The sequence below is a fragment of the Podarcis vaucheri genome (assembly GCF_965113315.1).
Source record: "Podarcis vaucheri genome assembly, chromosome: 12".
Classification (NCBI taxonomy): domain Eukaryota; kingdom Metazoa; phylum Chordata; class Lepidosauria; order Squamata; family Lacertidae; genus Podarcis; species Podarcis vaucheri.
This window is the reverse complement of record NC_138750.1, coordinates 40498607-40514880: the sequence shown is the minus strand read 5'-3', so window position 1 is coordinate 40514880 and position 16274 is coordinate 40498607. Positions and strand designations below refer to the sequence as shown.

The 16274-nt window shown below is 37.5% G+C and overlaps 1 protein-coding gene across 10 annotated transcripts in view; it reads right to left on the bottom strand.

Annotated features, from left to right (window-relative positions):
• Positions 1-242: 242 nt before the first annotated feature.
• Positions 243-16274, bottom strand: part of CACNB2 (calcium voltage-gated channel auxiliary subunit beta 2) — a 122767-nt gene continuing 106735 nt past the window's right edge. For 6 of the 10 annotated variants that reach the window (XM_082193208.1, XM_082193214.1, XM_082193212.1 and 3 more), the window contains 8 exons: positions 15637-15770; positions 12296-12376; positions 12006-12064; positions 10156-10265; positions 5246-5397; positions 4635-4730; positions 3735-3920; positions 243-2300 (listed from right to left, as the gene is read on the bottom strand). In XM_082193208.1, the coding sequence (XP_082049334.1) occupies positions 1821-2300; positions 3735-3920; positions 4635-4730; positions 5246-5397; positions 10156-10265; positions 12006-12064; positions 12296-12376; positions 15637-15770 (1298 nt within the window). In that variant the 3' untranslated portion in view covers positions 243-1820. Of the gene's footprint in view, positions 2301-3734; positions 3921-4634; positions 4731-5245; positions 5398-10155; positions 10266-12005; positions 12065-12295; positions 12377-14965; positions 15028-15470; positions 15491-15636; positions 15771-16274 lie in introns of all 10 variants that reach the window. The other 4 variants (XM_082193211.1, XM_082193217.1, XM_082193216.1 and 1 more) reach the window with 2 other exon arrangements.

The following is a 16274-nucleotide window of genomic DNA, read 5'->3' as shown; positions in this document are numbered from 1 at the left end:
AATAGCTGTACAGGGCAAACCTGAAATTCAGTTTGGAGTCTTTTCCGACTGTATTAACTCGCTCTCATTACAAGTATAATAGCTGTACAGGGCAAACCTGAAATTCAGTTTGGAGTCTTGCTTGCTTCTGTCAGGAAGTTACAATAGCCTTTTAGGAACTTGCTAGAGGCTAAAATCCAGAGGCAAGTGTCGGAAGGCCATGTTAACCAGGATACAGAGATTGTCAAATATAGGAAAGTGGAGAAGCTACAAAAATTTATTTTCCAACAAAATAACTCTCCACAAGCAGTGTAAACTTTTCTTACTAAAACAAATACTCTAAAACACAAAAAGATTTTACATTTCCAGTGAAACACTCAGTCACATTTGCCTGTGTTTTTTACTTTCCTGGATCCTCAACGAAGAGCCAGCAGATTGATGCTTTCCCAATTACCTGTAGACATAAACTTCCTCATGTTGCTTGCCTGCAATTTGCACCTTTAGATTGCAGACAGAAGGAAAACCCTTACTCATTTTTGGAATAATTACATTCTCGGCACCAACTGATGTGCTATGATTCAGCCCCAATTGCCATATTTAGCTGCTCAAATGAGTTCTCTGCTGCCATGGCCAGTGTGGTGCTTGAAATCTAAGCCTGGAAGATCACGCGGTCCTTCGATAAGAGGGCGTATTGAAAGTGTGGGAATCCCTTTTCATGAAAGTACAATTAAGGTTTTCCTGACATTGTACTGCGTGTGTGTACAAATCGTAATACCTGAGCAGCTAAAGGTGGAAATTATGGTTGATTCATAACATATGGGTTGCCTATAGTCTTCTGTGTACCTTTTACAACCACTCTGTCATAAATTGTTTTACATACAAACACACACTTGCACCATGCCAAATGTGGCCTATCAAGTTGACAAGAAAAAACATCTGTGTGCTCACTGCAATTAGTGTGTCCTGTTTAGAGCATTTATAGTGTCACATTATTTTTGCTGTAGATTTAAAAATGCAAAAATGATTTTAAGTTTGCAAGGACAATCCAACCTTTTATCCTAATGTATTCCTATTTACACTAAATATAAGCTTTCTGCTACTGAAGAAAGTGTGTCTAGAGTGAACCTTGTTAACAAATTTCCTGAATGAGGCTAGTTCCAGTTGCCAGTAATTCAAAAGCAAATCTGCTGACTTGGCATTAGGACTTTAAACAGTGTGGTCAATCTTATATAAGAAGGTGTTTGCAGAAATAACATTTATAAACCGTCTATACAGTACACAGTACCAGTACATAGAAAAGAGATTTTGACTTTATGATCCCCTGTGTGTAAGGCAAAACTGAATTCTGTCTCCAAATGTAGTCCACTAGAAGTACAATCAACAGAAAGTGGCTCTCAAATCAATGGCAAATCAGATGCCTAACGATTAAAAAAAATCAAAATGGATGAGAGCTTCAGTTTTGGATGTGCTGATTTTGGCTTGCTGAAAAACATGGGAAGTTAATAAACACCAATTGTATTTTGTCTGAGAACACTAACAACACCTTGATGACAACAGATATTGTTCAAGTGGCAGCTACCAAAAACGGCTTTGGGGGGAGAAAAGCTTGGTACAACACCAGGGACTTCGCAGTTGTACTATGCCAATGTGTTATAGCACTAATCAAAATGAATATTCTATTTCATGCTATTGCTGTGATAGCAACAGCAATTTTTTTTTAAAGCAGCATACAGGATACCACATGTTCTGCAATGAAAACCCAGATTTGTTCTTTTTAAAAGGGGGGGTGGGGTGGGGCTTTGTCATACACAACTTCAAAAGAAACACAAAACTGCCAAACGTTATTGGTGACTGTACACCTCTCGCTTCCATTCTGCTGTATCATTGCGTTTTTTAGATATCACTTCCCCATCCTTGTCACAATACTGGTCCCTTGATTTATGACGGCTACGCTGCTTGTTGCCTTCGTTATGGTCCTGCTCTCGGTCCTTTTCCTTTGAGCGAAGCCTTGATTCTCGGTGCCTGTGATCACTGCTCCCATGGGACTCATCCCTGTGACTGTGATCTCGATGAGAATCATAGTGTTCATGAGAATAATCCTCCTTTGGCTCTACGTATGCTGAATCTCTGCTGTCTTGTGTTTCCGAGTCAAAAGTTTCTTGTCTGGTCAGGCCACGACTAGTTCCACTACGATGGTTATGGCCTGAAGTGGAAGAGCGGTGTTGAGATTTCCTGGTGGGTTCGGCCCGTGCTGCTTCTTCAGCTTGGGAACCAGTTCGTTCAGGGGCTGATTGTTCATTCCTCTGATCTCCTTGAGAGCCCTGATTAATACAACAGAATTGTAATTTCACACTGACAAATATTGAGCAGAAAACGCCTTATAAACCAGTAATGTCATGATCCTTAAACTGTTAAGCAGACATTTTTCACAATGCTATTCCACAGTAAGCTGTCTGAAGTCAACCTATGGCTAACAACTATGGTCAAATCTAGGAATACAAGAATTGGAACTTTTACTGGAGATACTGCTTTATAATACAAGTGAACCTTCATGCCACAAAGAAAACAAAATTTCACTTTATTTTCAGTTAGGCCCTGAGCTCTGGTGATTATATCAACTTTCAGAACATTTTTATTAGCCCCACCTCCCAGCACAGACACACCACACGGAAAATAAAGAGCAGATCTGACAATGAGGTGGGTGAATCAGGCATGAGATAAACCTGAAAGATTTTTGAAAGCAAATATCAGCGCAAAAAAGATCAATAGCAAACCACAGAATGTAAGTGAATCAAGAGTTTTCATTTTAAAAACAGGATACTGTCCTTAAAATAAAAATTATTCAGAGGTTCAAGCTTGATAGCACTTGTATTATAACATCAATAATATCACTGCTGTACTGTTTTTTAAGGCAGTTAAGCTTTTAGGTCCTACACAAGCATACTAGGGAGTAAGCCCCACTGAATTCAGCAGAACTTACTTCTGAGTAAACATGTTTGGGTTGTGTTGTAAGTGCATTCTAGTTGTGGCAAGATGTCTTTTTAAACTGCCAATTTATTTTTGCAGAAGTGTTGAACTTTGCCACAAAAAACAAAAACAGAGTGAAATTATTGTTTAATTTCCTAGCACATTACTGAAAACGGAAGTGAAAATTACCAAGCATAATCAAACCTAATCTTCATCAGCACAATGTTTTGAAATCACTGAAAAATGAACGGTTTTGATTAATCATCTTAACTTGCATCATTTTTTTACAATTTTCACAAAATCACTTAAAAGCAAATTCAAAAGATTTAGCTACTCCTAATGAAATGCTCATACTTAAGATATTATCCTAAATATTACAATTTCATTTTTTATTACAAAACTAGAGTTAAGGCAAGAGCAGAACTCTTTTGCTGTTTTCTACAGTCATAACTCCTAGAAAAAGTACTTCTACTTAACCTTATATAGACTACTTTTGGTCATTAATTCAATAAAGCCAGAACTGGGGGCTTTGCTTTAGGCTGGAATCTGGCTGTTGTAAATGGCACAACCTGTCTCCATTTTCAGATATTTTACTTATTTTAGGCTGAAATGGAACAGCTCATCTTTCACCTGCATCGGATCTGAAAGCCCAGAGAACACCTGTGATCTTTTAATACTGGGAATTAGATCCATTTTTGTAACACAAACAGCCACCACAGTGCATGTGCACAGCAGGGACTCTTAGAGGAAAGCCTTAAGACCAAATGGCAACCAAAAAGTACCTTTACCTGCAAATTAACATTTGGGCCTGGGTTGATAGGAAGAGTGGCGGTTGCCAGTGTGCGAGTGAGAAGCTCATTAGGAGGGTGGCTGCTAGCAGGGTGTGTGGCCTTCCAATAAGCTTCCAAATAGTCAGCCAGGTGCTCGCAAGCATCTTCAAGCTGATTCTCGTCCAGAATCACATCAAACATTTCCTGGAAATGAGATTAATTCAGTCAAAACAATGCAAAAAAAAAATAAAATTAAAAATCATCTAACGCCATAACCAAAGAACTATGGAAAACCATGTTCATAATATTCAAATCATTAAACTCATGTGACACTTAAAATCAGCCAAAGCTTTGCCATACAACACAGAAATTTACTACCCTGGGGTGTGGGGAATCACTATTTCCACCATTCTGGTTAAGATTTTGTTTTGATTTGGCAACTGAAAGTACAAGAGAGAGGTTTTGGCAAGAAGGGAAAACCCATTATTACAACAGAAAGCTAAAAGACCAGGATATAGCACCCAGCATACCATATCCAATACTTGGGTGCATAGAGGAAGAGACCATTGATGTAGGAGTTATTTATAGTGGCCTTTTGACCTGGATAAGGAACTGTGCTACATAGTGCTGCTGCATGCACGATTCATCCCCTCAAATCCAGCTGGCTGGGCTATGTTAATGGATCCGTCTTCCAAAATCAGTAATTGCACCAATTGGGAGGATCCTTTCCCAACAGGTTTTGCATGTGTGTAGATAGCTGAACTGTGGAATAATTAATTACAGAGATTTGTGAACTCGTGGCTAGAACTTGCTGCAAAAATGAACACACAGATTTAATTTCAGGTCGTTTTCAATCAGTAGAGAAAGGAACGAGTTCCAGTTCCACAGCTCTACCCATATACGTTAAGAATAACTCACTGGAGGGCACTGAGCCAGTTTATCAGCTGCTACCATTTGAACATTAAGGTGCTTTGCCTGAGATTTGCCTCGGGATTTTATCAACCTTTGTAAAACCTGTGGGAAAAGAAGACCACAGTTAAAATATGAAAGAATGAAAATATAACGGAATCAATTTTGAACCATGTAAGAAACAGATTGCATGCATAGATACTGCGATGAGAGAAGTATTTTAAAGCAGTGGCACAGAAAACACTGATCAACTGCAGGGTGAGTCACAGTGGACCAGCAAGCAGCCACTGCCCCTTTAAATTCTTTAAAATTAGTTTCTTTTGTGCATTCAGGGCCAGCGATGTCACCCCTCTTGAACTCTTTATCGCTTGATATTGTGAAGCCAGATCCCATACAAAAGATGTCAATTGTATAATTTATCTTCCCCTTCCTTTGGGCTTAGTGAGAAATACGGTGGCAAACTGTACTTATGTACTGTTCATTAAATATATTTTACCACACAGTACTTCAAAGATGTAATTCATCAATATTTCCAGGCAACGCGAGTATCTCCACACTGCAGCATGGGACTGGAAGCAAAGGTTAGGCCAAATGTTGAACTACCTGTGGAAAACATTTACCTTTGGAGAAGTAATCTTTACATAGACTATAATGGGAGCCAGAGAGGTTTTACCAAGTTGAGCTGGATGATTAATAGTATCGGCATCAAGTACTACCAGCTGTAACGTCCTTGCTAATTCAAATATTCGTTCAATTTCACTCTGAACCTCAGCTGTAGAAAAGCAAAGAGACACTTGTTTATGGATGTGTTCGTTTTCCACACCCACTTTTTATATAGAACATGATGGTAAAAGGTTGGAGAAGCCTAAATTGCCAACAGGTTATGGCGATTTCAATACCAGTCAGGAGTTCTGGGTATATGCATTAGAGAATGTTTCAGAATGTTCATCTCCTGCCCAATATCTTTGGATACTGGCCTTTCTTCACATTATCATGCAGGTGGGTAGCCCGATCCAGCGCCGCTCCTGGCACCACTGAGGGCCCAAGAATAAGAGTGGCGTATGAACATTAAGCAAACTGAATGCTTTGCACTCATATTGCATACTCTAAGGGCCATTGCTACTGCCCTAAGACTACTGCATGCCAAAGTAAAGAGAAATAAAATCACACCTTTCACTATCCCACATTGTAGCTGCCAGTAAACCATCTTCAACTGATAGTAATCAAAGTAATGGGTGACCAAATCCTACTCTCTCTGTTTCTATCAATATTTGTCGTCTTGCGCTTCTGTACTGGATTACTTCAACTTTTAAAAAAAACATTTCAATAGGCATTTCAATAGGCACTTCTCTTATCTGTCTTTGGCATGTCAATGAAATATACCTGCTAGCTGCCTTGGGAATATCAGTGATTTATATAGTTGCAATTTTTAAAAAAATAATGAAATGTATTTGCAGTGCTTTCATCCCTTCCTCAACTGTGTCACTAGTTTTTGTAACATGAACAAAAGAGTCACAAGGTTAAAAAAATGTCCAGAGATCTGCTGGAAATCAGAAATAAATGATCAAGAAGGGTTGAATAATTCACTAGAAAGCTGTCCCATATGTAACACTGGACCTTATGGAGCAAAAGCAGTCTCAAAAAGCAGTTCTTTAAAAGTGATTCCATACAAATTTGTGTGTGTGACTAAAGGTTATTGTGCCGGAAGCCTTTTCAAAGCAGTGTCAAGCGCTGTCAGTTGCTACTTTTTTCTGGAAGAGGGTAAGTATGGGATGGGAGGAAAAGGAGGCCTCCATCCTTGGCCTCAGTGAAAGCATAGCATTCTCAGTGGCGACTGAGCCAGGATACACAAAATGGCAACATTCCAGAGGTTGCCTTATATTTAAAACATTTTTACCCAGTTTTATTTCACATTAAAAGCTGCTCCCTCTTTCATCATGCAAGTCTATTTAAGAGCCAGAAAAGGTCTCCAGATTGCAACTGGGCAGTTGCTATGCTGGCAAGTATGTTTTAGCAGCAAGGTGTTAACATTTATTAAAACTTCAAGCGAGGATTAGCTCTTGGAACTTTCAGCAGGGTTACAGTCTTATAATTTGTAATTACAGTGGCATTTTTTGTGATACTTAGGAAGACAAAGAATCTCACATGTGGTGGATTGATATTTAATTTTCTGAAGACGCTGATAAATTGCTACTCGTTTTAATGGCAAACGACCACACAGTTCAGCAAAAGTTGGATTATGATTTCAATGGGAACGTTAAGTACAAATGCTAACTGAAACCAAAGATATTAATATGGCTTAATTTGGCTAGATTGTGGCCTAAATTTGCAAAGGTGTATTTGGAAATATAGATATGTTTGACCTTTTCATGTTGCATTTCACAAACTGAGCAGGAACAAATATAGAAAAACACATTAATTTAAGAAATATCAAAATATAACATGGGGAATATCTATCCATCTAGGCTAGGAACAGATTTTTAAGTTCTGAACAAAGGTGGTCCACACTAAATGCCTTAGCCCCAATCCCATCTAGATGCTGGTGGATCCACACCAGCATATTTAACTGGGCTTATATCAGAACTTTGCCTCTAGATATCAGCCACATTTCCTATGAATGAGAATCTCTCTCTCTCTCTCTCTCTCTCTCTCTCTCTCTCTCTCTCTCTCACACACACACACACACACACACACACACACACTCACTCACTCTCTCTCTATATATAATATCAAATCTAATCTGACACAACTTCTGGATACTAGGTCCTCTGTACACTTCTACATTTCTATTCTTTATTAACTTCACCAGATTTCACTTCAAACAACTAATGAGATTCAAATATGAGAAGCTGCCAGTCAATGAAATGAATGTCTTCCTAAAGAAGGAAGCTGTTCAAAAGAGAGAAAAAAACACCGCCTAATCAATAAAAAAGAATTGTACACCAATACTGAACTGTCTTGAGGACAAATTAATTCAGTAAAATAACCCTGCTACTTATCATGATAATGTGTTACATGCTAAAATGCTTGACACAAAAATTGCTCCCATGTAAGAAATTTGTGTGAAGCAGAATTTTCTCCTTAACAGCTGAAGCCAAAATGCCCCCCCCCCCCCCAAATCAGCAACCTGGTCCTGTGCTTGGGCTATAAGACTGTGGATACATTTTGATAATTTTAGTGAGGTCAAACAGGCGTGCAGTGTGAGGTAAACTTGCTCTTGGAATTTTGAATGCATTGGTTTATGGCATTTTATTGCATTTTGAAATGCAAAGAAAATGCGGTAAACAGTTTACTACAAAAATGGTATATTTAAAAAGCAATGGAAACTTTAGTTCCTTATAGTGATAGATTGTAATGCTACTAAGGGCTATCACTGTACAATGAATGTGGTTTTCATGCGTACAGTATCTTTTGCTAGAAACAAGGGATGTTGGATGAATACACATCAACTACACATTAGTTAAAATACAGTAATTTTTCAAACATTTAGAGGTTGTCTTTTCTAACACCACCGGCATGGCATGTATAGCAACAAAACAAGTAAACAAAGCTTCTAAGACAAGATTTTCAAATCAAAGCTCCTCTAATATACATGCAAGAATGTGTGCATATATTACACAAAGGAGAACTGTTTCTACAAACAGCTATGTACAACTCTGAGATCCTTCTGGCGGTTCCCTCATTGCAAGAAGTGAGGCTACAGGGAACCAGACAGAGTGCCTTCTGGGTAGTGGCGCCCGCCCTGTGGAACGCCCTCCCATCAGATGTCAAAGAGATAAATAATTACCTGACATTTAGAAGACATCTTAAGGCAGCCCTGTTCAGGGAAGTTTTTAATATGTAACGCTGTACTGTTTTTAACACTGATTGGGAGCCGCCCAGAGTGGCTGGGGAAACTCAGCCAGATGGGCGGGGTATAAATAATAAATTATTGTTGTTGTTGTACTTGCACATTTACTATCTTAGACTAGTGCAGTACAGATTCTGAGTACACAATTTAGATATCCAATCTTAGTTTTTCCTGAGTATTTTCCTGCCAACTGTGACTTGATTTCTGACATTTAAAATCATTGATACCCTCTAGAATAGAGAATTCCATACAGACTACACCAATAACTTGTTTTTACTGTTACAAAACCAGCTATCAGAAAGAGATATTGGTTATGTGAGGTGCAATACGTCATGAACACAAAGACAAAAGCAAAAATAATTAGCAACCATATATACATACCCAAAACATCTGGAAAGGGAGGGCATTAATGAAGCAAAGAATGGAAAAACCCAAGAGAATCAGGTTCTTGTCCAAAGCATACAGAATGAGATAAGGTTACAACAAGAACAGCTAGAAATGTAACATACATGGGAACAAACAAGAAAAAGGGGGTTGGAGTCTTGAAACTGTCTAAATGAAGCAAAAGCCAACTTATACAGATGTCACGTACACACAGACACATATATGGCTACTGGATTTTAACCATGTGTTCTGAGAAAAGCTTCCTTTCTCACACAAATGTAGATTCAAATAACTTTTCAACAGCTATTTGTTCTTGAAACACAACAAACATGCTATGCCCAGAAGTATTTATAAGAGGAAATGCTTGAATTGCTAATGACTTGACATGAACTTGGAACAGTTCTTTTTCAGCTGTGAGACTGTCCATGGTCCCAGTGTATGGTTTGAGGAAACATGATGCAAATACCTCCTGCAGCTAAGCACCATGTGTAGGTCTGGTCAGTGCTTGGACAGGGGATTATGGAAACCCCATAAACACTGAATTGAGTTCTGTGACTGAAGAAAGGTGGAATATAAACTATTAACTAATAGGACTAATAAGAGAATTAGTGATTGCCTACACATTTAAGAATGAAGTGTTCAAAAGGACTAAGAAAACAGCCACAACACAGTAAGAAGAGAGCGACATGGGGGAAAACAAATACCACAGTTACATGATGCCAAGAAGAAAAAAAAAGATAAATACTGACAAGGAAGAAAGATTACACATACCATGCTAAGCATATGGTCAGCTTTTGTTTGCTTGCTTGTCTTTGCTCTGCCCCCTGTTTTTTGGGGGACATTGGTGGTGCAAAAGGGCTTAGTCCCCATGAGTTGGTGCCCCTGCTCTCATATCTTACAAGAAAGATGCCTGAACTTATTCTAAAGGTTTGTGAGATGTACATATGAAGCAAACCAGTACATAAGAATTTATATTAGATGGATATTTGACCAACTTTTGTAATACCATGGGCATTTTTTTTTACTAAGCTACAGAAGGAATCTAAGAATGGTTTTGAAAAACCTGCTACTTTGAAACAGGCACATAATTTCAGCTGCACAATTACCCAAGAAGTACGTGTGTTACCTCAGTAAGATCTATGGATGTACCAAAATTGACTTCCACAGAGAGGCAGTGCCTAAACCTGACACTGTATGTGGAGTTATAGTGAATAATCCCCTTTTTATAAAATGAAGAGTTTTCAAGTTTTGGATTATTATAGTTAGCGATGACTTTTAATCATTCCATTCACTTACCTAAACTTGACCTTGTATTGGACCGTTCTATTATCGCATGCTTGCTGGGATTGTTTAATACTGAGCGTTTGGCAAGCGAGATGTCTGCTGTGACCCGTGTGATTGATATACTGAACAAAACAAGAAAAAAAGAGTAGTGTTGTAATTCATTGTAGAGAAATCTAGGATACTTTTAGCACACCAAGTTAGAGCCTCTCCTTTTGGTTTGTTGTTATCCCTTCTGAGCCAAAAGGGGTTTTCACACAGCACTTAAAATCTTGAGGTTTCAGACTTTATTCTTGCTTATCTGCTCCCAAGTTAAACCTTGTACAGTAGTTAACTTTGTGTGTGTGTGTGTGTGTGTGTGTGTGTGTTAATTTTGACTGTCAACTGCCTAGGCAAGGAACTTTAAAAAAATAAAAATAAAGCAAGCATCAAATACAACTTAGATGCTGTAACAGCAGAAACAGTAACAGTGGTACAATCTCTGTACAGGAAATTTGCCTTAAAATTGTGTTTAAAACAGTTATACAATATAGCTTTATCAAACAAGTTGCCTTTCACAATGGGAATTATATTTTCTAGAAAAACACATGCAGCCAGAATGAACAACTAACTCTAAAACAAGGGATCTGCCATTACCCTAGAGAAGATGTGGGAAGCCTTTGGCCCTCCAGAAGTTCCTGAACTACAACTTCCATCAACACTAGCAAGCATGGCCAATGTCCAGGGATGATGTGGGTTGGAGTTCAGCAACATCTGGAGAGCCGAAAAGTCCCCACACTTGGAGGGGGGCATTTAAAGGAGTGGTTGGGAAACTGCCAGAAATGTACAGAAGATAGTTTAACAGAGACTTGAGACTCCTGCACAGTTTACCACTTGAAAGTGGAATCCAGGTCATAGCAAATAGCGATCATCGTCTTTATCACTACACAACACATGCTTAAAACTAGCTGACTAGAAACAAAATAATTGCTAACAAGACTATATTACAATTGCTAACAAGACTATATTACAATTATGAGGCTAGTTGATTTAAAAAACAACAACCCCAGGGGTTGTATACATTTGTTGCTGACATAGTAACATCTGATCCATCAGTATAACAGTGACTGAGGTGATCATTTGCAGTTCCCACTGCCCTCTGCCCATTCCTGTACCCCTAATCTGCTTTTATTTATATGTTTATATATTTAGTTATGCATCCAGGTACCACTTTGCTTTTCTTGTTTCTGAATTGTTGGTTGCTAAAAACAGCTAATATACACTAAGACGTCAATCCTACCCAGAACTCCTAGGTAAGTAGGAATAGGACTGCAGCCATAATCTGCTACCTTCAAAGTTTTTGAAAAAAAGGTAAAGTGCAACATTAATTTCAAAACTAATCAAATAATATCAGTTTCTGAAGATTTGTAATTCATGTCAAATAACAAACAGAATTCTACACAGGAAAAAAATATTACACATGAGGTTCATTGGTGACAATATTTTGCTATATTGTTTGGATAAAGCTTAGAAAATATGCTTGTAACATTTGCAGACAACAGGAAAGGAGACAAACTTGTTCACACTTGAGAAGCAAGTTGGATATAGCATAAAGGGACGGATGAAAACAAAACAAAATCCATCCATGCATATTCAAGCCCTTAAGGCTTACATGGATGAACTTCAAGGAGAGGCCTTTCAGCTGTGATCTCTGGTAGCTTATTTCAAGAAGGATGTCAACAAACATGAGAAAACCCAAATAAGAGTAAAAGCAATTAAAAGAAAAATAAATCTGAATTCCATTCAGATTTAGATATATGGCTTAGAAGTGGGGATGGGATTCAGTCTTAACTAATCCAACTTAGTCTAGGTTCTTAAATACTTACCGCCCTTCGAATCTATGTTTTAAAAAATCAAATAATGCTTTTTGCATCATGTCTGTCACCTGAAAGTAAAGAAGAAACAAACCAATTTAATGTGAGATTAGAGAATTAATACTTTTACTCTTAAATGAACAAAATGTTGCCAACAACAGGTGTGGGAGAATCTAATAAAATTTCACACACTTCGGCAGCATCAAGGTAGGCAATACCTTTTAAAATCATTGAACTCGTTCTCATCCTCTCATATTTACACACAGGGGGAAAAAGATACCTAATTAAATTAAATTTCTTACCTCATATCCCTTTAAGGAAGGCCCCACTAAGACTACTGGTCGCATAGAAGGCACTACATCATACGGAGGGATGTGTTCTGTCTGATAAAGAGAAAAAGCACTAAACTTCTAATTCCTACATAAAGGTTAATTCTAATATACTATTATTATTTTTATCTAGCTGAGGTTCCAGTGGTGTCACTGGGGGAAATCTGGTGCATTCCCCCCCCCCCAGGGCTCTCCCAACAACAACTTCAAAAGTATCAAAAGATTATTCATATTTGGGAGAATGTTTTAAAAATGCTTCCATCCAACCTTATTTGCATAGCCAGTTTAAATTATATTCACTCCATGTAACTGAAAGATAACCATCACTCTGAAAGAGTGGCAAATGGACTATATCTATAGAACTCTATTGCCATCAACTTCTGGTAACTGAAGACTACTGTGACAATTTAATAATAGAATTGAGGCGGTAGAGACAAGAGGCAAACAAAAGGTAAGAATCACCAGTCTTCACCCCTCAATATAAATATGGTTCATTAAACCATGATGATACCAATTTGAAATCTTTTTGATTGGACTTTTAAACTTATACTTTTATTTTCAAATCAACTGGCATATGAATTCACAAATACAATTATCTTAGCAACTGCTGAATGCTATATTAGCAGAATTCTAAACAGCAATCCTCTCTAAAAGACTCCTGCTAATAATGGTAATGCATGTTTTGTAAATTACTTGCTTGATTTATCATGCAAAAGTTATGAATGGATAATTGACCATTCAATGTGTAAAATGTGTCATACAATTATATGCAAATATGGTCAAAAGAGTTTTTTATATATAAAAAATACATTACCAAAACCACCAAAAGTGGCTTATTTAAAACATTGTTTCAGTTTTGCTTGTTTGCAGTGGGCAAAATGTTTCAAATTCAAAACCACCAACCTGGAAAAAGCTTAAAAGTAGGTATGCCAGATCTATTTTTCAAGGGCCTACATAGTATAAATACATCAGTCAACATCACAGAATGTTGTCATTGTTCATTATTTCAGTATTCAACATGTCCCAAGTGTAATAATAATAAAAGCAATAAGGTAGAATACAAACATAAGAAAACAAAGACAAACATTAATACAGCAACAGCACAAAATGCCACACAAGCAGCAGTCTAAAACATGGAACACAGTTGTGTCAGTGTTTGTTTCTGCTTACATGTAAATTTGACACATAATTGTTAAAGTAAGAAGAATGAATAACAGTGCCCAAGGCATCAAAAGCATGTGAATTTAATTTTTGCATGCCAGATCCACTACCTGCTTAGAAGTGAAGCCTGTTGACTCTGCTGTGTAATTATGAATATATACTTTTGGAATTATTCTTGCTATAAAGATAAATAACCTGGTGCATGCATTACTGTATCAGCCCTCATGAATAATGTTACAACCCTATTATATTTGCCAAATCAACATCCCACTATATTGTGTATCTATGTTTTATGGTGGCTATCCAAAAACCAGCCTCACTCTAATAACCCTTGAAAATTAGGGTAGGTACAGATATTACCTTATTTGATGGAATACTGGTACTTATTAAAATCAGCTGTATGCTAGCCTTTAGCTTTCCCCAGCTCTAATTAAATATGCTGTCAGTGGCAATATGTTATGGGACTGAAATGTGCAACAAGAGACTTTCACCTCCATGTTACTGTTTCAAATTCATTCCAGATAGCTAGGGAGGGATATTTTTTTTCATCTGATGGCTGTGCTTTGACTGTTACAGTGAGTTAATTAGAGTGTCTATCCAGACTGTGGTGAGCAAATGTCAACACATGACATGAATTTCTCCTGCACATGGCAATTTTGTTGAGATTTTGAGAAATCTGCTTTTTAAAAGTGAAAGGACTAAAAAAGAATTATTAGGTGTGGCTCTTGGAAATAGCCTTTCATTACTAAGGAAGATTTAGGCCCAGTAAAAAGAAGAAAGTGAATCATATTTAACAGAAAATACACATGGGATCACAGAGGTGATGAATTAAAAATATGTATTTATTTATGGGATTTATATCTTGCCTTTCTGGGGAGAAAAAGTAAAACACCCAATGTGCCCAACGTTTTTATGTACTAGTACTCCGTAAAGCAGTGGACAATGTATCTTTCATATCAACTGACATATGTAGATAAACAAGGCAAGCAAGGGAATTTTTTAATTCAAGAAGAACTGAACAGTTCTGAAGATGACTGGACTGTTGTGAAGGTAGTGAATTTGTTGTTTCATTGAGCATGCCATAGACCACACTAGCAAAACACTGGTCTCTAGAAGAACATGTATATCATGTATATATAATGCTAGGTGTGAATCTATTTTTTTTTAAAAAAATGAGATTGCTTTAGTAAAAATAAACAAATAAATATTAATAGCTAGGCTTTGCTTTCCATTTGCTCATAATTGGCTGCTAAATAACAAATTCTAGTCAGGTATTTGGGAGCATCTTGTAGTTCCCAAACAAGGGATGAAAAGAGTATGACAATACAGCACATTTGTCAGCCTCCCTATTGAGTACCTTTTGACTATTGAAGGGAGTCCCCAGTCCTGTTATCTAACAGGCAAGATGCTATAGTCTGAGTGCTGGAGGAGAAGGCAAGAACAATGGGAAAGAATTTATATATGACAATAGGAAAAACTCACAGTAGACCGCCAAAACAAGCCTGCAGTTTTCCACTGGTCTTGCTCATCTGCAGATTTTGCACCTAGTGGATTAGAAGTTTAAATACTGACTAAATTAAAAATTGCAAGTTCTTTTTAAAGAACAAGATGAGTATCTGTTTAAATTTAACAAAAATGAATTATAGTTATAAGACTGAATTACAAGTAAAAAATCTGGAAAAATGACAAAGAATAAGCATGCACTAGATCGGTGCATTATCTGGTCTTGTCAATTTTTGTTTACTTCTGTGGATGTTTAAAGAAATTCCCCTGGCAGCCTATTATTCCATCAAAAAGGAAAAGTACCATAAGCAACATTTGACTAAGTCACTCACAGGGCCTGGTCTGCCTGTTTCTACTGCACTGGAACAGCTAGCAGTCTGATAAGTTTCTTCCTTTGTACTGAAATGATTGCACTACATAAACTGTAGGTGATGCTAATGATGCCAGTGGCAGAATAAATACAACTCGTGTCAAGTAAACTTACCGATTTCTGCTTCTGCTTAGCTACAGCAGCATGGAAAAGAAACAAAGAATAACAAAAGCATGCATGTTATTGGCTTGTCAAAGGACGCAGACAGTCAACAGGACTCAAAATGTGACGCAGTGCAGGTGAGCAGGTGTACAGATGGCAGCTTGGAAGTAGGCGTTACCTTCTTAAAGAAGGGCATTCTTTTCTCTTTGGAGTGGGGTGATGTGACACTGTTTGCACTGGGTTTGGGGGAGCGATGGTTTGCTGGAATATCAATTTCTTCTGCATCTAAACCAGTGGCATCTATGTCTATAGCTATATATAGATAAACAATGTACAGTTATCAGATGGCAGGGAGAGGAAAAAAGGGTTAAAAAGAAATAGTAAGCAACAGTATCCCAGGTCAGACGTCTGTCAGAAATATCTAACAGAATAAAAACAAAAGGGGGAATTTTAAAATGTACAATATTCAGGGATTAAATATAGGCATACAGATACAATTATATACAATTATAAATTGTATTTAATTTTTGTTAAATTTTAAGTTTTTCCAGCTTTACCAATACAAATGTATCCTTCATTATACTGGAATTTACACTTTCAAGAATGACTGAACCAACTTTGAATCCATACCCAAGCTCTCAAAACGAGTGACCTAGGTTGGGCCCTAGGCAAATCCCAAATCCAAGTGGCATAGATTACTTAACCTCAAAAAGGAATGCATATCACACATATTTGTGGCCTGTAGTATCCCACCCCCCCAAGTGATTAAAACCTACAAATGGGTCATGGAATTCAAATGAGTGGGTCATATTGCCA